This window comes from Delphinapterus leucas, chromosome 16 (genome assembly GCF_059928025.1).
Source record: "Delphinapterus leucas isolate spDelLeu-1000000601 "Yukka" chromosome 16, BTC_Dleu_Yukka2, whole genome shotgun sequence".
Lineage (NCBI taxonomy): Eukaryota > Metazoa > Chordata > Mammalia > Artiodactyla > Monodontidae > Delphinapterus > Delphinapterus leucas.
In genome coordinates this window covers 11,289,900-11,311,890 of record NC_143144.1, presented here as the reverse complement: position 1 = coordinate 11,311,890, position 21,991 = coordinate 11,289,900, and the positions used below count along the sequence as shown (strand labels likewise).

Here is a 21,991-nt window from a genome sequence, read left to right as displayed (position 1 = left end):
CTCTGACTAACAATCATTACACTTATTGTACATTATTTAAATTGTGAACTCCTACCTTGTTTTTATGAATTTTAGAACCCAAGGAAAACCATATTCTAGACACTTGGCTTTAGAAAAGTCAATTCACCTTTCTGAGTCTTTGTTTCATCATTTTGATATGGAAATTAACAGTCTCCTGACTTCCTGAATTCATAGGGCTGCTGGGAGAATCAAATTGGTCCAAACAAGTACAGTTGCTTTGAAATATGCAAAACACAGTAGGAATAAATGTGAAGTTTTAATGGCATGCAGTCATTAAAAAACAACCTTTAGATTTCCAAAATATAGAATACTGGTGGGTTGTGAATATGATAAATCATTCATAATTCCATTAAGTACATGTATTTAATCTAAGGTAACAACCTGACACCAGTGTATAAAATGCATTCCTAGATAATACCAATGACCACTGTGTGTGAAAAAAGTTAGGTGTGACCGATGGAAAACAGAATTAAAGTTATAGGTTAGCTGTGGGGGAAGAAATCTTTTGCTTTCAAACATGATTTGCAGATTGTTTCTCTTATAGCCGTCTCTTTTTTTTTCTTTCTTTTTTTTACTGAAGTATAGTTGATTTACAATGTTGTATTAATTTCTGTTGTACAGCAGAGACTCAGATATATATATATATATTCTTTTCTATTATGGTTTATCACAGGGTATTGAATATAGTTCCCTGTGCTGTACAGTTGGACCTTGTTGTTTATCCATCCTATATCTAATATTCAATAGTGTGCATCTTCTTGTAGCCTTCTCTTAGTGCCTTTCAGTTGTCATTACTCTAACTGAAATCCTTAATGTCCTTCACCCATTCCATCCACCAGCATCCTAACTGATCTCCGTGTCTTCACATGGGACACCCATCTTACACCCTGGTGCTGACAACAACAGCTATAGGCAATCCAATTATAACACTCTTCCTGACAAACAAACTGACTCCTGTAACAGTAATTCTGGAAAGCATACTCTGAAGAATTCCCTGCAATCTACCGTTAAGCAGAGTTCCCCAGCTGCCGTGAAGGAAATGGTGGTGACCACTACCTTTGGAGAACTCCATGCCCATTTAATACACTAGCATTACTGAGAAAGGAGAGATCTGTGCCTTTTAGGGTGATTAGGTTCTACTGGAAGCATTTTGAACAGTGAATGTAGGAATTTAATTCCAGGCGGATCATCACACAAAACATAATGTATCACTTAAGTGTTATTTCTTTAATGGCTTTCCAGGGTCTCAGAAAGAAAGTACAAATGCCTGGGAAGAGCAAAGAAGGTCCTTCAGCACCTCTCACAAACGATCTTTCCATCTTCTAGGGGGTTCATTTCTCTTCAACCGCACCAGGTTGGTTACTGTCCTCTGATATGTTTTGTACCTTAAACTTTGCATACGCTGATGCTAATTCCTTCCACTGGAATGCCTTTCTTTGCCTTCCTTATCTACCAGATAAACTTCTACTTCAGGCTACGTGTTATGTCTATGGTGACACTTCCCCATCCCTGGCAAAGTATCAACTCAGTTCTCTCTTACACAGAGGGCATTGTTCTGAAGTTGCTTGTTTACAAGTCTGTCTACACAATACTGGACTCCTATAGAATGCCAGTGCCTAGGACAGTGTCTAGCACGTAATAGCCACTCAAATTTAAATGACTGCTTCAAAGTTTAAAAACTGCAAGGATGTTAAAAAACAATCTATTTAGTGCCATGAACTACAGGCTTTTTCTTGAAGAGAAAGTTTACCCATAGGAACTGCAAGAAATATAGTCAGAACCCAGGTGTTAGCACTGGATTATACCTGGGAAAGTACTTTGAAAATCTGGGGCAGGAGAAAGCCAAAAAATAATTAAGCACTAAAAACACTAACGAAAAATTAGGGTAGCCAATATTTAAAGATTGCTTTAATTATCCCTTTCATTAATTAATTAAAAGGAATCCTTTTATCTTCAACTTCACATAAACTTCATGAGGTCACTATAAATATATCGGCAAGAACCTCAATGCAACACGTTATCAGTTACAGGTGGAAATTTGAGAAGCTTAACTTGTATTAATGTTTTATATAACAGTTTAGAAAATCAAACAATTTCTGAGGAATCAGATCAGCTTCGCCATTTCATCTTGCTTACGAAGTCAAGGATCCCTGCAAAATGATCAAAAATCAAATGCAGTATCTTCGACTGTATTCCAAGAAGACGTTTGAAAGAAGGAAAATTGCACTTTCAAGCTCATCATGAATTACTAATGAGGTTAAACGGTACTGAGGAAAAACAAATTAGAAATCCAAGGATGGAATGAAATTTCAAAGATTTATATAGGTTTTTGGTTTTGAACTTCACTCTATGTTAAAAGAAAACACATAGGACTAAAAAATATACAGAGAGGACAACACTGAGCACGTGACAAACCTAAACACATTTGCTGAAGAACCTTTTTTAAAAAAAAAACAAAAACAAGGGGGAGGTCCAGGCTTTTGTAGAAATGGGGGAAATTTAGTAAGGTGGGATAGGGCTACAGGACAGTAACAGTGTAGAGAAAAGAATATAAACAATTAGTCTGAGATCCAGATACAGTGGTCCTTCTGTATCTGCAGATACAGAGGTATGACCGTGCTATGCTACTTTATATCAGGGACTTGAGCATCTGTGGATTATGATATCTGCTGGGGGAGGGGGGAGGAAGGGGAGGGTCCTGGAACCAACCCCTCATGGATACAGAGGGACAGCTGTATACAAAGCTTAAAGAAGCACATATTCCCCTAATGGTATCTCAACACCAGATGAAGAATGTCATGTGTAACCATAAAAAGCTTAAAAGTGATATTAAAACTTCAACGGTGGATGCAAAAATCGGCAATAGATGGGTGTCTTTGAAAGGAGACATTACATTAAGGGACCAACAATTCTACCTAAGCCAACATGCTGGACACAAAATAAGCCCCCCAAAGACTACTGAAGGATGGGGGGGAAGGGAGTAGGCATGTGGAATGGGCAAATTAAAGACAGGAAGAATGCCTGCATTTCAGCCTTGACCCTGCCACTTCGCTGTGTGACCCTGGACAAGCCATGTTATCTTTCTCTCCCTCACTCTCCTTATTTATAAAATAGGAAAAATACCTCATGGGAAAGTTGTGGGTATGAAAAAGTTCATGTATTCAAGTTATACGTTTTCCATGGCAATATAATTTATGGTCATTTTATCATCATCGGGAAGAGATTGAGCTTAATAAAGATAATTGGTTAGGGTGGAGATTTAGATCTATCAGATTATTTTCTCAGTCCTAAGCCTATACTGCACAAGCCTTAAGCTTTGAAACAAGGATATCACTAACAGATTTAGATTTTTCAGCCTTTTCTGTTTTTCAACAGGGATGCCCAATGTCCTTTCTCCTTTGAGAGTACAAACTTCTCTTAATAGTTGCAGAAGCTTAAAAGAATGGTCGTGTAACAGAAATTTCAAAAGTATGCCAAAAGATAGAGCCAGTATAGGTGTTTTCAATCTGGGAAATAGTGTACCATTCATTACAGCAAATGAGTGGTCACTGCATATTCTCCTAAAAGATATTCTGGTGAAGGCAACAGTGCGTGTTCAGAAAGCACAACTTAATCTCTGAAGCCCTGTTGACATACTAGGTACCATTCAAAAAATCTCATCCCTTCTTTATTACCATCGTATGTCATGTCTTTTAGAGACTACTTTGCAACACCAATGCCATCTTTGTTATTATCCTAGCTTGAAGAGTGAACATTTGCTACTGTTTCTAGAGTTCTTTAAATTCGGTCTCAAGAATGAAAATTTGTTTTTATGGTAGAAGGTTTTTAATGTGTGATATTTTCAAAGAATAGAGAAAAACTCTACAGATCTCTCAATACTTGGAAGGGAAGTAGCAGAGCCCAATGGCTAAGATGAGACTCAGCCATTCATAGCACACACTGGATCGGCACTGATTTTCCCGTGCACCACTTGGTGCAGCCATAAAGCCACAGTATGTCCAAGACAGAAATGCCACAGGGAGACTACTGCACACATTCATTCATTTACACAACAGCAGCAAACACTGGGTCCACCAGAACTTTTGTTAAATGAAAGAACAGAACCAAACAAATCTAAAACCATCATTTAAATGCTTGTTGCCCCTTCAGGTCTAATATGTTAATAACTGCACATCCTCATAGGATGAGAAAAAAAAAAAAAGGAAAGCTTGATATATAAGTTTTAAAAGGAAAAGGATGCATAATGATGGGAAGTAAACAATCTACTTGTTAAAAGGGTCTATAAAAGGAAAAAATGCACAAAAACTGTCACTATCAAGACTGTACACAAAGCTAACAACAAATAAAGGAGCAAATGAAGAAAAGGCAGTTCATTTTTAATAATTACCACGCTCATGAGTGATGACTGAGGAAGGGAGAATAGTACATTGACGGTAGTCGAAAGAAAAGGAAGTGGGGAAAAAGAAAGAAGTTGAGAGTTTGTTTTTGCCTTGCTGTTTGTAAGGAAATAAAATAGAAAACGTGTTAATCAATTTGGGCAATTATTTTTGTGTGTGTCTTTAAAAAGAGTAAACTAATCAAACCAACCTCATATTGAGAGACAGAACTAATTCTCACATTAGGATGGTCCCTCTCATCAGTTATTTCTGATTTGGGACTCACAAATGTTATTCTCATCTATATCTGGTTGACAGTGGCTAGGAGGCCCAGTAAAATAAACCTGGGTGGTCACTATTTCTTTGTGGGGAGCTGATGTAAAGAGTGATTCAGAATGATGAATGGAATTGTGTTCAGAGCCTCTGGTACATTAGCTAAAAACTGCAGGGGAAAATGAAATTGATTTCTAATTCCATGACAGGGAAGTCAGACTTTGGATAGAGAACTGACTCATTTTTAGGCACTTTCCAGCTGGAAAATGCCCAGGACTTCTGTGAGACATTAAGAGGCATGCAGTTAATGGGAGCTGGGATTTGTCATGGCTCTGAGTTCTCCAGATGGGCCCCTCAAGGCCAGGTGTTGTTAACTGTCGACACAAAGGTTAGTAATGAAGACATTTGGCTTGATGTCCATTTTCAAAAAACCTAAGTAAGTTCAGAATTCTGCTGGTGATTTTTCTTGAAGGTAGCTAACCCAATTAAATAGCCGTGTGACAAATACTTGATTACTGAACCTATACGTTCAAATGCCAAGCAGAAAATAAAATTACACGGGTGATATATACAGAAGCAGCAGTGTTAGCATATGTATAAATGATAATCTTTAAAATACCAGAAGAAAAATGCAGCTAATCTTTTTCCTATTGTGAGAACAAAAATATACAGAGATAATTAGAGAGATTAGTTAATTCTAAAATATTTCAGAAAGGCAAGCAGACTACAAATGGCAGAGGGGAGAAAATTTATTTTTTGCAATAAGATTAGTTTTATAGAAGACCCAATGTTCCAAAACTAATACATTGATAAGATGACAACTCCAAACCAGACCAAACAAACAAAAACAGATAAACACACAGGGCCTTACTCAAACTAAATTAATTTAAAAATCAAACACAAAAGAATAAAAACAAATCAAAACCAAAAATAGTGAAGATACTTTCTTCTTAATAAATACCAAAACGAATGTGCAACAATAGTTATTTCTGCTTTAAATGCACTGTGTGCTAAATTTTCTAGTTCATACATCTATTTATAGAGAGAAAAGCTCTAAGAATCGGTGAGTCATTATTTTCATGCACATGTAAATTAAGTGATCAGAGTTATTTAAACACAAAAATTACTCTTTATTTCATTAAACAATTTGGACTTGCAAAGACATATATGAGATAGAAGGATAACTGGGCTGAAAGGGAGGAGACAGTAAGACTAGTGGTGGATTGAAGGATCTGAAGGCATCACTATCCTAAGGAGATAGAAGAATTTGAAAGCCTGACAGTTTGCTAAAGTGGCCAAAGAAAGTCAAACATTTTCTAATGTGGCTCATCCATGTGGTTTAGAATTTTATAGATAATTCTCTAATAAGGGATATTTATTTACTACCCAACTAGGGGAAAGACCACTGACAGTAGATCTGGAATAAAAAGGAATCAATGACCAACATGGAAGATTGGGTTTTGGGTGTGACCTGCATGGGTGTCTAACTATGAACTTTTAAATGAGTCACATAAGCATTGTGTCTATTTAAAGATAACCTTGTACCTCTCTGTAATTTCAGGGAAGAAGTGGGGACACGTGATGCTTTTAATTTAAGTGATCAATACCTGATCCTTCCTCGGTCACCATCCCAAGTCCTTCAGCTTTGTTTTGTCGCTCAAATGCGTTTAGGTCAAGGACACTGCAATAACAGGGAGGAAAACATTTAGAGGCCTAACAGAACATTTTCTTTCTTCAGGCGAGCAAATGTCTAAAAACTGTGTATCGTGAAACGCGAACCAAATGTTATCAGATACTGAAAACATACACTGACTCAATGCCTACCAACCATATTTTCCTAGTACCAGACTAGTTTCTCTCCAGGGTCCACACTGAAATGATCCATGTGAAAGTCAAGCATATGGCATTGATGGGTTTCAACTTTGGGAGAACATTACAAAGTTAGCAGACATACTGAAATATAATTAGAATGATCATGTTTTTCCAGTTGGAATAATAACATTAAGTATGTGGCAGGTTCCTTAGCCAAATGCTGTCTGAATGATTTCAAAGACTGTAAAAAACAGAAAATGATGAACATAATCATGATGATCATGGTTAAGGCTCATTCATTTAGGGCAGATGAGAAGTGGTCTAATGGCTCCCAGATAAAATGAAAAAGAATTTTGTTTTTTGTCTTTTAAAAATCATACACTACTCATTTCCAAGTAAGCAGAATACACATTAATTCTCCAAGGTTCCTTTTTAAGCACAGGGTAGACTATTTCAAGACATTATTAACGTGGAACAATTAGTAATTAAAACATTACTAACACCTAACAGCAAGATAGAACATAAGACACTTCCACACTTTTGTCCCACTTAAAAGTGTGTTTAATCATTAAAAATTCTTCTGTGTATAAGTGCTGTCAGTAATGTAAAACAAGTACTTTAAAAGGTACAACCATTGAGTGGAACCAAAGCAAGAAAAAAGCATGTGCTTACCTGCATGACTGCATCAGGCCAGCAAGGCTCTGAAAGAAGCCCACATCCTTTTTCTCCTTGAGATAGTCAAGCATTTTCTACAGTAGATAGATAAACCACATGGTCACTGAACACAAATCTCGTTTTTTGTTAAATAAGAAACAATAAAAACATCCTTTGATTCTGAAATAAAGATAAAAAATATCCAGCGCATACAAACATGACGAACGTAACCTTGACCACGAAATAGTGATAAGCATGTCACAGCAAGAGACTTGCACATTTCTAAGTGCAGCAGGACATACACATGGCTTGGAACAAGGGAGCTGCTTTACAAAACACCATAGGCAGCATAAATATCAGGGGGAAATAATACTCTTAATTCTCTTCATGTCACTCTGTAAGTATCCGGAGATTCAGATACTTAGTTCAAGTTTACCGGGAAGAAGGCCCACCTGTATGTTATTCACAGATTTCATTACAAAAGTGACTTCCTTAAACAGCATTCCAATCCGAGAGCTCTGATTACCATATGCTAATGTTACAGACAGAAATTCAGTTTCCATTACCATGGTCTCTAAACCCAAGGACTGGTGGGAATCATGTGACTATTAATTTTTCTCCCCTTCTCTCAGAATGATGTCCAGATTCTGCGGTCAACATTTTGGTTCAACATAAATGTAAAAAATGCTAAAGCAATGCATGGCTCCCACTTGTTAGTATGTTGTTACATGCCATGATGAAACAGCTACTTTGAATGTAGATACAGTGTGCTGGAGGTTTCAAATAAGAAGTACTATTTGCAGGGCAGGAATAGAGAGGAAGACGTAGAGAATGGACATGTGGACACGAGGCGGGGCGGGAGGGAGAACCGGGAGATTGGGATTGACGTACGAGCACTGCCATGTGTAAAATGGATAGCTGGTGGAAACCTGCTGTATAGCACCGGGAGCTCAGCTCGGTGTGACCTAGGGGGTGGGATGGGGGGTAGGGAGGTCCAAGAGGGAGGGGATATATGTATACATATAGTTGATTCATTTCATTGTACAGCAGAAACTAACACAACATTGTAAAGCAACTATACCCCAATTTAAAAAAAAAAAGTACATACAAGATGATAAGATGACAGAGGCACACCAAAGGTTTTAAGAAAATAAAGATACTGCTCTTCTCTGAGTCTTAAATAGAAGGGATTAATTCCTACTATCAGAGCTATCTAGATAGGGCTCAGCTAAGCAGTCAAAATATTGGTAGTACTCTTTTTCCAGAAATCAGAGAGCTAAAGGTAATATAAAACTAAATATGTGAAGGCTGTATACACATACACAGTGTATATATATTTGTGTGTGTGTGTATATATATATACACACATATATGCATACACCTACACATGCACAGATACACACAGACACACAAAAACGCACAGCCATTTTGGGGTGGGTGTGTGATAACTTATTGGTCTAATAAAGCATGAAGCACTTATTAATCATTGGCCTTTTAAAACAAAATGAATGTGGGTTACAGGGTCAAAGGGGAGTGGTGGAATATATATCTGAAGGTTTAAAGAAAAAAGAAAAGATCTGTACAGACGATGAGTACATTTATTACATGGTCTCTCAAGGTTCCTTTTGTCTCCATGGATTTCTGAATATATATACTATACAATTAAGGTCTTTTGAAGCAATACATAAGTCAAGGGAAATTATTTATTTATAAGTATTGTGGCGAGATTAGGTTGGTTTTTTTTATTTTTCCTTTTTTAAAAAAAGTCATGTAGTCATTCACTATGGAAATCAAAAAAGAAAATCTGTAAATTGGATGGGAGAAAATTCACCTTTATTTTTACTAACTTCTAACTGAAATTTAGCATTCCTTTCAACCAGTAATCTAAGCAACAAACACTAAGAGGATTAGTAGTAGCTACGATTTTGTCACCAATAAAGATTTCAGGTATTTTCATATCACATTACAGCTGTTGTAGATAGTTAAAAATATTCAGACACGTTTTTTCTTCTCAATAATTATTAGACCAAGTACTAGATCTTTTATTTAATGAGTTCATAAAGAAACATATTACTTTATCGAAAACCTATTTTATAATATTTTGATAAACACATTTCAATATACTTGGTTTCCTTTTCAATCTATGTAATTTTAATTTGTGCACTTATAAACATTACACCGAGAGGAAGCCAGAGATTTCAACGAACTGTCAGAGGCAATAAAAAGCTAACAACCCTTGCTTAGGTTCTGTCTACGTTCTCTTCCAGTAATAACATGTAATGATTATATTTACAGAAAAAAATATACAATTTGATGGGGCTTCCCTGGTGGCGCAGTGGTTGAGAGTCCACCTGCCGATGCAGGGGACACGGGTTCGTGCCCCGGTCCGGGAAGATCCCACGTGCCGCGGAGCGGCTGGGCCCGTGAGACATGGCCACTGAGGCTGCGCGTCCAGAGCCTGTGCTCCGCAACAATTTTACTAACCCAAAAGAAACCTTCAAATTTTCTCTGCTTTTCTATTCTTAGACTCAAAGGTTTCTAGGAGCCTATTCCTAGCTTTGTGCCACTGTAGTGATTCTGAGGTTCACAGCAACTTGAAGTCAAACATTCTAAAGTTCTCATTTGCCTTCCTTTCCTTCAATGAGGGTAGCCCTTTACCTGCCTGACTAAAACTTACCCAAGAAAGAAACAGTTATTAGTTCCCTGTTCAACCGTGCTTTCTCATACAGAAGCCAAGATACAAAAATAAGAGACATTATAGCTTTAGAATAACACAATCTGATGCTTATATTATGTTGTGCTTTGTTGTTCTTCAATGAGCATAAGAATTTTTTCTGAGCTCAGAGCCACACTGTTGGCCATGTGAATGTTATCCCCAGAGGTATGCAGTACACACCTGTGACAGTCTTTTTTTAAGCCACTCAAATACTCTTTTTTTTCTTTAGTGAAGTATAGTTGCTTTACAATGTTGTGTTAATTTCTGCTATACAGCAAAGAGACTCAGTATATATATATATATATATATGTGTGTGTGTATATATATATATATATATATACTTTTTTCATATTCTTTTCCATTATCACAGGATACTGAATATAGTTCCCTGTGCTGTACAGCAGGACCTTGTTGCTTATCCATCTATAGATAATAGTTTGCAACTGCTAACCCCAAACTCCCAGTTCTTCCCTTCCCCACCCACCCCTTCCCCCTTGGCAACCACAAGTCTATTCTCCATGTCTGTGAGTCTGTTTCTGTTTCATAGATAGGTTCATTTGTGTCCTATTTTAGATTCCAAATATAAGTGATACCATATGGTATTTGTCTTTCTCTTTCTGACTTACTTCACTTAGTATGATAATCTCTAAGCCCATCCATGTTGCTGCAAATGGCATTATTTCATTCCTTTTTATGGCTGAGTAATATTCCATTTTATATATGTGCCACATCTTCGTTATCCATTCATCTGTTGACGGACATTTAGGTTGCTTCCACGTCTTGGCTATTGTGAATAGTAGTGCTATGAACACAGGGATGCATGTATCTTTTTGAATTATAGTTTTGTCTGGGTATACGCCCCTGGAGTGGGATTGCTGGGTCATATGGTAGTCCTATTTTTAGTTTTCCGAGGAACCTCCATTCTGTTCCCCATAGTGGTTATGCCAACTTACATTCCCACCAACAGTATAGGAGGGTTCCCTTTTCTCCACACCCTCTCCAGCATTTGTGATTTGTAGTAAGTCACTCAAATACTCTTATTCTAACAAACTCAACAGACCTTGACCTTCAGTTGGATATGGAGATTGCATCCTTTGTCATAACTGGTTGAAGTTAGCAAAATCCCCGTCCAGATAATGTCTAACTTTTAAACAGAACATCACTACAAAACTTGGTTGGGAAGTGATTTTCTCATATCTTAGGAGAACAGAAAGAATTACAACCAGAAAAATTCTTAACGGTGCGTTCTGTTTACATATTAACCTAGGAGCCAGCTTTGTACCAAATATACAACAAAATCTTAAGAGTCAATTTTTAGGAGATATAACACTATAAAACATGTTACCAAACTAGGCTCCCTAGGTAAGGGTATTTATTTTTCACTATTAAAACAAACCAGCTGCTTTACGCCAACTTATTCACATGAAATGCAGCATTGCAAATGATACCGTATGACATGACTTCAGACTTCTAAACAGCGTTATTATTTGTTGTGCTACCTAGAAGGGGTGTTTATTGTGCTACCTGGGAGATATTTGGATACTGGGACAAGATGACCATAAAATAAAGGCATACTTTACATAGAAAATGAAAACGAAAAGTACAACTAATGTACAACTAATAGTTCTTTTAGGATGACTAAAATAGTTCAACAGGATGACTATACGGTCTATCTCTTTGAAAAGCACATTGTGTGAGAAAGGCTCAATGACATACCTGCTGTACTGTAGAGTTCCCGCCATTTAAGATAGCAATTCCGAGTTTCAAAGTAGCAGCCACCATGGGTCCAGTTTCACCTTAAAAATACAAAATATTGTGATCCTTCTATCACTTCACCTGCTACATTAACCAATTCTATCTCAAAATGTGCACTTTTAAAGTCATTATTCACCTCCTACAAACCTATGTCATGGTGGAGAGGGACAGACTGACTCATATAACAACAAAAAAAAATTAAAAGAGTCATAATGCATATTTTGCCATCAATGTTTTTACTAAGTTCTGTGTAATACGTCTATGATTGAAACTATATGAGAACACGGAGAAAACGAACAGGAAGAAACAATTGATTTTGAAATACTGACACCTAAAATTATTAAAATTCAAAACAAATCATGTGTATTACAATAATACTGAAATGAATATGAGCTACTTAAAATATTCTCCCTCCTCCCTCAAGAACAGTATGTTTGAACAACTTTTAAAATCTCCATTTCATCACTTTTATCTTAATATGTTTATAGCCTTGCTTTATTAGGGTGACTAGTCACAATTTTAAGTTATTTGAATAATAATAACAAAATTTCAAATCCAACCAGTTGTCTACAATTTAGCATATTATGTTTTATTTTTACATTAGTCGCCTCCACTTATCTTAGAAATGAAAAAATCCCTATATTTGGAGAGGGGTGCTTAATAACCACCATTACTTTTTCATTCCATTAAAATTACAGTAACTAGTTTTCACAAAGAAGGTATTACCAATGTAAGAAAAATCAGCTTGCACTCGCTGGCTACTGAAAAATGCAACAGTACTTGAATTACTAAAAATGACTCACTTAAAAAATCTAAACATTTATATCAAGGGCCCCGAGGGCCGAGTCCAGCTTGGCACCTGTTTTTGTAAATAAAGTTTTATTGGAACATGGCCACACCATTTATTCACGTATTGTCTCTAGCTACTTTCATGCCACTCTGGCGGAGTTGAAGAGATGCCACAGAGGCCCCAATGGCTCACAAAGCCGAACATATTTACTATCTGGCCTCTATCAGAAAACATTTGCCCACCTCTGACTCACATAATCAGTTTGTTAGAGTTGTGTCCCAATATAATTTCCAAAACTTAACGAACAGAAATAAAAAATCTTTTAGTAAGATTCTGATTAAAAAAGAAAAATCAACATTGAACTTTGTAAGAGAGGTGGCATTTGTCAAGTCACCTGACCTAGTCATGAACAAGAAATTCAGGGACTAAATAAATCGGTAGACTTTACGTAAGAGCGCTCCTAGGAGTAAAGGGGAAATCTACAAAATCGGCCCTTCCGAGGTAGAGCCAAGAGCCTCACCTTTGCTGGCACTGATGGTCTGCAGCACCATCTCAGCTGCACCGCGGTCGTGGAGCCTGGCTTGTTGGTACAGAAGCTTTTGCTTTTCCATTTCTTTTTCCTGAATACAAATCCCAACCATTTATGTTGCAGCTATCACTAAGCAGAGCAGCTTTCTATAAACCACATTTTCAGTCATCTCTTCATGTATGGGCTCTATGACAACATTATGGACCATTTCAACACCAACAATGTTATCCAACAGATGTTAACATAGTCAACTCTTGGTTTTTCCCTTTATATTTCTTGTGATAGACTTTTGGTACTGATTTATCAGGTTGAATTTTCTCAATTGTCATGACTGGATTAGTCCAAAGCCTGTATCATACTTTTGAAGTACTGTACTTCATCACTGAAACTTGCACTTTCTGAATGATACATTCGTGCATCAGTTTGTCACGTGTTTAATCATCTCCCAAGTCATGGTCATAACTTGATACTGCTCAGCAAATGGCTCGAGTTGTAAGTCATCACTGAATGACAGAAAAACATTAACTGAGGACGTGTTGGAGTTTAAGCAAAATTGAAAGCTGATATGGATAAAAAGGTAGGCTTCAACTAAGTAGTGGACATATGATAACAGATCTCCCCAGTCCCCTCCCAAAGAATAAAAGAAGCAATGTGCCTTTATATTTTGTATTCTCTGGTGGTAATAAACGATACTGCATGGTACTGCTAGAGCAATGGCTAGAGTTTGTTCTTTTCCACTTAAACTACCACTGAACACATACGGAAGGAAATCAAAATAAAATATAAAGGCACAGCAAGTTCAAGACTGGTAGGATCATTCACTTGAGCTATCCAGTTCGCTGGAGAATTGAGACGGAACCAAGCAGTATAAGTTGCAGAATGAAAGTTGCATAGAGCACTATGACAGCGCGTCCATCAAATGGCGTGGTAGAGAAGCTTAGTCAATGGGACATGAAACAGTCAATTAGTATCATGTCCATAAACACAACGGCCAAAACATATATGACCTAAGAGCAGGAAGAGCTGCAGCAGAGGTAGCCAGAGTGACAGCTTTGCTGCCATAAACTTTCCATCCAAAGTACGGAAAATAGACACTGGAAGATGGAAGAGGTTTAAAAAATGAAGGCTTGCTAGTTACAGAATATGAAAAAGAACATAAACTAAAAGGAGGGGGTAAAAGAAATGGGCTCAAACAAATGAAAAAAGAAACCTTTAAATCAAAAGCAACCAACACAGACATTTATGCTGTTACCAGAGAGTTCTCGCCGAGGCTGGCAAATTTGTCTCTTAAATCTTTGATAATATCGTGCTGCGAAAACAAAATTGATCAGGGTTTTTTTTCACACTATAGTTAGAGCTCCTGTGGTTAAATTTTTATTTTTTCTTAAATTATGTGATAGGCCTAAATGGAAGCAGAAAAAAGAAAAGAAAAAAAAAAGGCAGCTTTGCTTTATATGTAGCCATGCTGACATCTAAAAGGTTTGCCTTCATGTTTAAACCTCTTCCTGTGAAGTCAAAAACAAAACGAAAACAAAACCACACAGACACACAAAGCTATATTGTCATTACAACAGAGTTTCAGGAAAACTGAAAGAAGACCCTTTCGTCTGCTCTTCAGGTGCTGTTTAAAATTAGTGAGCAACATTTGATTCTTCCTTTTAGACCCAACAATCTTTGACTTTCCTCCCGTTGCCAGAGCTATTTCTGGAACTTTTACTTCCTAGCTTAACCAACTCCCTTCGTGAAAGAGCTGTCCAGTAAAACTGATAAGAAATTACTGTCTTAAGGAACTGCGCTATTATTTTCAACAACTAAAGAGGCAAAGGAGTTAGAAAGAATGATTCTTCTATTGACGCAATACAGCATATAAAGATAGTCATCAGGAAATCCAAAGAAGATGGAAGATGGCAGCATGCCATATATTCTTGAGGAAAAACAAATACAGAAACCCTTCGCCATTTGTGCTCCAAAAGTAGGGAGACCAGCTCAAAGATCTGGCAGAACAACCTGCACAATAGATTCCAAGGTCCCAGTATCCTCTTCAGTAACTGAAATCACTCATGATGGATAGACCTCAGGAGGACCAAGAAACACAGGATATCAAATTACCTTCTTTACAAAGTAAACTCCCTGAGCAAAGATCACGCTAATTTTCCTTATATAACATCTAAATTTCAATAATAATATTTCGGGGGAGATGATACGAAACATTTGAAGAAAAAATAGTGAGCAAAAAAACACACTCTGATCTAGAGGCAGGAAAATCATATTTCATAAAGAGGGATCAGGTTGACCACTCTTTTGAATTTCTTTGTTGGAAGCCCTCTCTTCAGAACATCTTTAATGTTATTTCTTTTTGTACTTTGTTGTCCCCCTTGAAAACTGCTTCTGGGCATATAATTTAATCTTTCATTGGAAATTTTATCACGACATAAAAAAGTAAAACTTTAAAAGTGAAACTAGAAAGTTTTCAGGCAATAAAATGATGGATTATGTGGAAAGAAAAAAAATCTTTCATTTCAAATTTACTGCAGACTAGCTTTTCTAAGCAAATGGGAGATAGAACTTTTAAAAGTATCTTATTCAGGGAAATAGCACCTTGAAAGTACTTTTTAAAGGACCTTTTTAAAAGTAGCGTTCCTCGCCCTGCCGCACTCCAAAGTCTGCCTGAATTGCTGGAGGTTCTTAAATATAACACTATACCTTCAACCTGTAGTTTAGTCTTTAAATTATTCCAAGGTTACAAAGGGATAAATGCTTCAGGAATTGTTGTTTCTCCCAAACAAGAAGACTGTCTCAGTATTCTATTGATATAGGAAACTTTTACATTTATACGATTTTATGTAGACTCCTAGAAACCTCGGAATCACTAGTACTGACAACCTGCAGCAAATTAGCAAGACTCTGTGGCATGGGTTTCTGGATTAATCACATTCCTGGAAGGCTCTACTTTGTGTCCTTAAATGCTTTTCATCCCTCAACACTTTTTTTTCTTCATCTAACTGTAATATGTATGATTGTGTGATATTTTAAATACCAAATGAGGAAAAGGTAGAGATACATATACATGTACAGAAGCTACACATTATTTTCTACAGATCATTTTCATTGTGACATTCCTATACTAAAAAAGCACGGAGTTTATTTTCTTTTTCACCCCTTCACAAAAGATCAGAAGTAACGAAAATTTGCAAGCTTCTGATCAGTACTTATGCACTTAGAAGAGTTATGAAATTGCCCTGAAAAATGAACTTACTCAAGAAGAGCAAATCAGACAGGTTTAAAGGTGGATATTACCCCTGAGAACATCCAGTTCAAAGCTTTCAGTTCAAAGATGAAAAGGCTGAGGTACAGGGTAATTAAATGTGACCTGCTGAAGGTCACCTGGTTAGCACCCAGATGAGAACTCAGGTCTCCTGTGCCTTGGGAGGTTCTGTGCTCATTATGATAAAAGATTTCCTCTCATTGGGCTTCTCTGACTTGATTTTAGTAAGGAAGTGAAACTGATTAAATGTAATGATAATAGCAAATACTTATAGAGTTTGTTATGTGATAGGCAATGTTCTGAGCGGATTATATACATTAACTAATTTAATCCTCATCACAATCCTATGCAATAGAGACCTTAATTAGTCCCATTTTATAGATAGGATCATTGAGGCTTAAGATCATACAGCCATATGGTGGAGCTGGGATGCAAACACAGCTGGTCTATTTGAGTGTCTGTGCTCTTACTGATTCTGCTGTATCCCATTTCCCGTAAATAATGTGGCCAAGCATAAGCTTCAACTGGGATTATTTTTTTAAACTTTTTTTTATGTTGGAGTATAGCTGATTAACACTGTTGTGTTAGTTTTAGCTGTACAGCAAAGTGATTCAGTTATACAGCAAAGCGATTCAGTTATACACATATCTATTCTTTTACAAATTCTTTTCCCATTTAGGTTATTACAGATTATTGAGCAGAGCTCCCTGTGCTATACAGTAGGTCCTTGTTGGTTACCTATTTTAAATATAGCAGTGTGTATATGTCAGTCTCAACTGGGATTATTTTTAAAAACAACAGCACATGCAGTCAAATTATTGTGCATGTCAAAAATGCACCATTATATGTTTAAATATGTGTTGTCTACATACTCACATGCTATTTAGGTCTACACATTCATATGCATAAATTACCATACACAATATAGAGGACTGTGCTTTTGGGGAATTTTCCTTGTATCAGGACCAGTACTCCAACCCACACTGAACCCCCTTCTCTCCAAGTCTTAGCGACCTGCCTTGCTTCTGAAGTACAGTGGCCCTAGAAATGGCTTTTGCACCATTACTGTGCTTACGAAAGTTGGCTCTTATCACCACTACCACTGTCTAAGGAAACCACATGCTGATGGAGAGACTGCAGTGCCTGGACACTGGGCAGGCTGGACCCAAGCTGGCTCTGGCTTCCCCAGGGGTCACCTGGAAGAGCTGGTTAATATCAGCAGGAAGTATGAAGAAATTAACACCCTGTGACCAATAAGAGATAGGAGGTGGGAGGAAACCAGCAGATAAAGTGTTCCTTGTTGCTCCCCAGGAGGTACTGTTCCAGGATGCATATAGCCTCTCCAGGGGCATCCGACACAATCTAGCAACTAGCTGTATGGCTGGTTAGTTGTGGTTAGCTGGTCAGCTCAAGAATGCATTACTGCATTCTCTCTGCTTCCCTGTATCAGTTCTCGTTCTCCCTCACTCTTACTCCCCTGAGATTGTAACACCTCCAACCCCAGTAAACTGTTAGCAAATAACCTCTTTGCTCTGTTTTCTAGGGAACATGGGCTAAGACAGGAGGGTATTTACTGCAGATCAACAATTTCAGTATATAAAAATGCAGTTGGCAGATTCCAACAATAAGCATGAGTACTGGAGAGCACTGGCCATGAAAATTCCTTCCCCCTCTCCCCTCTATGATTCAACAGTATGACAAGCAACTCAACACTCTAGGGTCCATATTTTGACACCATAGAGCTTCCACAGTAGAAACTAAAGAAGTGTAAATTTTCTTGATAAAAGAGATAATTGTTTCAATGTTTTATATCCATAGCTTTATCTTCAATTTTTTAATATTTAATGGTTCTCTTTGGTAAGACTCAGGAAGCCCTGCTAATCTAAATTGCTGTGTTCCTATGAACACAAGTAAATAAGCCCATTCAAAGATCAAATTATGTAGCTATTGGAGAGGGAACATCTTATAGCCAATTCATTCTTGTAGAATTACAAAAAACTGAATTCTATTCAAATTTAGATCATTGGGGGCTTCCCTGGTGGCGCAGTGGTTGAGAGTCCGCCTGCCGATGCAGGGGACGCAGGTTCGTGCCCCGGTCCGGGAAGATCCCACATGCCGCGGAGCGGCTGGGCCCGTGAGCCTAGGCGTCCGGAGCCTGTGCTCCGCAACGGGAGAGGCCACAACAGTGAGAGGCCCGCGTACAACAACAACAACAAAAAATTTAGATCATTGGAGGGGCCAGACAAAAGTGCTTTTATCACTGTGTAGAGCTATGTAACAACAGTCCTTAAGACATTTTAGACCTAAATGGATTCTTTCACACCTCATGGTACATACTTTGGAATATGAGCTGGGTATCGGCCTGAGTACTTAGTGGGTATGATGTCATAGGTTAGTCTCCTAAGTTTTTATGACAAAATATCAACTCTTTCACAGGCATATTTGGCATTTAAGACACAAGAAGTTCTCTTTAATCAATAGGACAGAATGATAGCACCTCAGGGACTCACCAGAGAATTCATCTGTGAATTAGAAACTGGGCATTTGCCAAAGGATGATGCAACTTGCTTAATAGTTGAGAAAGATGGTCTAGAAGGCGAGTTAATGGTCCATTCCTCTAGATTTACTTAAGCTTCACCGTCATTAATTTGGGTTTTTCCATAAGTAGTAAATCTATATTAAAGTACTTAATTCAATGAAAGCTTTTGTGTGGAATATTATCACTGAACGTTGCACCCTCAGATTTGGAAGAATGGCAGTAGGAGAAGCAACCATCAGAAGAATGTTGCTGTATGTTTTGCAAAATCATCATTTTAAAACGTGGTCTACTGTGGTACCAAAGTTCTTTCTTGTTCTACGTGAGATCGTGCTCAGAAAAGTCATTCAACTTGAAATATTACTCTTTGTTATTATTTATTTTGGCTTATGAAAAGTTCAAAGCCGAATAAAGCAATCCACTGTAGTAATTAACATTTTGGGTAATTGCTAAATGTTTCTTCCCTTTCAATTAATATTGGCCTCTTTATAAGATTTAACTGTCCGTTTTCATAGTTTTAATATTGAAGTAGTCTCAAGTCTAAAAAGAGTTATATATAATTACTAACTAAATATGCAATTAAATTTTCAAATAAGTAGTTGTAGGTAAATATACATATAAATAGATGAAGCTGGGAATTAAATTATCAACTTAAATCAGGCAAGTTTTAACAGGATCATGTCAGTAAAACATACATGTGATGGAAGAAGAGCTGGTAAATACTAGGCATTTTAGCCTCCACTCCCTGTTTTCCATGTTTTTTAAGCTTTATTTATGTTACTCCTCATGGAAATTTTCTTTATAATGCTACCTTTTTATATCTACTTCTTTCTTCTTCTCAATATTCTTATAGATAATTTAAGTGGAAAGTACAGCAAATATTAATAATCAGCCAGTTATAGGGATAAAATTCAATTAGCGCACTATGTTATTCCAAAATTTATTTAACATAATTTGTTTTAAGAATTATTGAAACTGCCAAGCGACCTTTCAAATTCATTATAACTTAGATGAAAAATTCCACTATTTAGACTATACTAAATAATGTTAACCAACCAGACATCTCAATGTAAAAAGTCTGGTCCGTTACTAAATTTATAAAGAGAAAGCAATAATCCAGTTGTCTAGTCAAATTTTTCAGTGGTGTTGCTGTCATCACAGGGCCAACCTCAGACAAAACCCTCTTTGCAGGTGATTGGTTCTCTGTCAGCTCTAAAAACATGGCCTCATTCTTCGGCTTGGGCAGAGTTCATATTGTTTACTCACAGAGTGTGTATTTTGCAAATAGACTATTCCACAGATTAGGCATAAATGATGAGTTATAGTATAGAAATCACAGGGAGAGTCAGTCAAACATTGGTTAAGAAGTGAAAAGTCCCAAATCTCTTCTATTGTGTTATGCGTATGAGTATGTGGCACCACTGGCAACTCTAAAATCCTGTCTCATTCTGGGACAGTCACACCGGCTGGTCTCTACCTCCTTTTTGGGGGGATTAATTACCAGGTGTCACCATTAGGTGAACTTCTCTCCCACCATCCTAAATCCAAGGCATGTAGCCCATTCTCCCAGGCAGGGCACCATACGTCTCCCGATTTCTTGTTCTCAGTATGACCTGAATCCTACACTGTACAGGCTAAGATTCCACTACTAGTTACTCCCAGGCTTCTTTTCTGAATAGGGAACCTTTCTAATGTCTCCATCTAAATCAATACTCTTGGGAATGAATTTCAGTGCTATCCATGAAATCAAATCTTGGTGGATGTTAGGAAGTCCCTTTATGCTTTCAACCCTCAACAAGTCACAGGAATTCTATCTGAGATCATTAGTGATAAAACTATAAAAATCCAGCAAATTAGGACCACGCCCATTATACCTACTGATTTAAACCCATAATCTATAATTAAGTGTTTATGCCTATTATATGCCATTAAATTATATCCATCTGGTTAGAGCTAAACCTGATCACATCTGCATGAACTCAAATTTTAAAATGATATGAGAACAATATAGTCCTCCAAATATAATAGTGAGTTAAAAACATTATAATTTGTTCCTTCTAAGTAGATTCTTTATGACATTCTAAATTCATCTTAACAGAAGGTATTTCACTTTTTAAAGTAGAAGGCAAAAAAGAACACTTTACACTTACAAACAGAAAAGCTTTCTCTCTTTTCTTTAACTAAAGTCATTATAGGTATTCTTTTCCTGGGATGTTTATGATCGATTTTCCAACTAAATAGTCTCATGAAAATAAAATGTAAGCTTAACAGGGTTCATATGGAAGGAAAATTTTTGTGATTCTAGACCAAAATGTTTTCTCTTAGCAAATTTTCCAGGTACTTAGCTCTTCAGAATACTCAGAGACAGAAAGAGTCATCTAGTTCTTCGCTATAAGGAAATGCTAAATTAACACTGAAATCGTGGAATATCCTCTCCAATTACCAGTTGAAGGTATTACTAGCACAATGGAAAAGAAGATTATTTCCAATCCCACCAGCAATGCCATATATCGTATCTCTTTTCCAGTAATAAGACTGGTATAAAAACCCTCAAGAGAGATGAGGCATGAAATGTTGCACTGAAAAGTCACCAGCTAAAATTTAATCACCGGAAGGGTGGACTCTTTCGTCTCAGCATAGTACACAGCTCAAAGTCAACACAGAGGATAAAATTTCAAATTATGAGTCATTTAAATTGCAAGAAGAATAAACCTAGGTCAAGGAAGGGATACTGAAGAGACAAACTGCATTGGAGCTACAAACTCGGTAGAAAGATTGCAAGACTTTTTTTTTTCTTTTTTACAAAAAAGAATCCAAGATGTTGGGTCTAACAAAGGTAAATGTCACAAGAAACTGAAACTCAGACCCAGACAAATACACATATATATATAATTTTACCTTGCTGCGTTGGGATCCTGTGACCTTAAGGAAGGATGAAGACAAGAAGCAAAATAGCAATAAACAATTGCTCGGAAGACAACCGACAGACCATAAATGGTGTGCACGTCAGAAAAATAGTACTATCTGCTGCGCACAGCTCATTCTAATTTAGCTCAGTTTCTTATCAATGAAGATGGATTTGAGACTAGAAATACACATACATTAGAAAAGATTATAGTGTCATCCAGGAAATCAACCTTAAGGCATTTTTCTCAGCCAGCAATAGTCATGGGTCATTCCCAAATTAGTTTGATTTGGTATTTTTTTACACAATGACTTCAATGCAATGCTGCAGAGATGCTCACATCCAATTATTCCTGAAAG

General features: G+C 37.0%; 1 protein-coding gene across 2 annotated transcripts in view; it reads right to left on the bottom strand.

The window, feature by feature from the left end:
* Positions 1-21,991, bottom strand: part of RYR2 (ryanodine receptor 2) — a 432,618-nt gene that overhangs the window by 71,376 nt on the left and 339,251 nt on the right. For both annotated transcript variants that reach the window (XM_089897470.1, XM_089897471.1), the window contains exons 77-81: positions 21,626-21,649; positions 12,918-13,017; positions 11,569-11,648; positions 7,155-7,231; positions 6,278-6,351 (exon numbers count right to left, since the gene is read on the bottom strand). In XM_089897470.1, the coding sequence (XP_089753596.1) occupies positions 6,278-6,351; positions 7,155-7,231; positions 11,569-11,648; positions 12,918-13,017; positions 21,626-21,649 (355 nt within the window). The remainder of the gene's footprint in view (positions 1-6,277; positions 6,352-7,154; positions 7,232-11,568; positions 11,649-12,917; positions 13,018-21,625; positions 21,650-21,991) is intronic.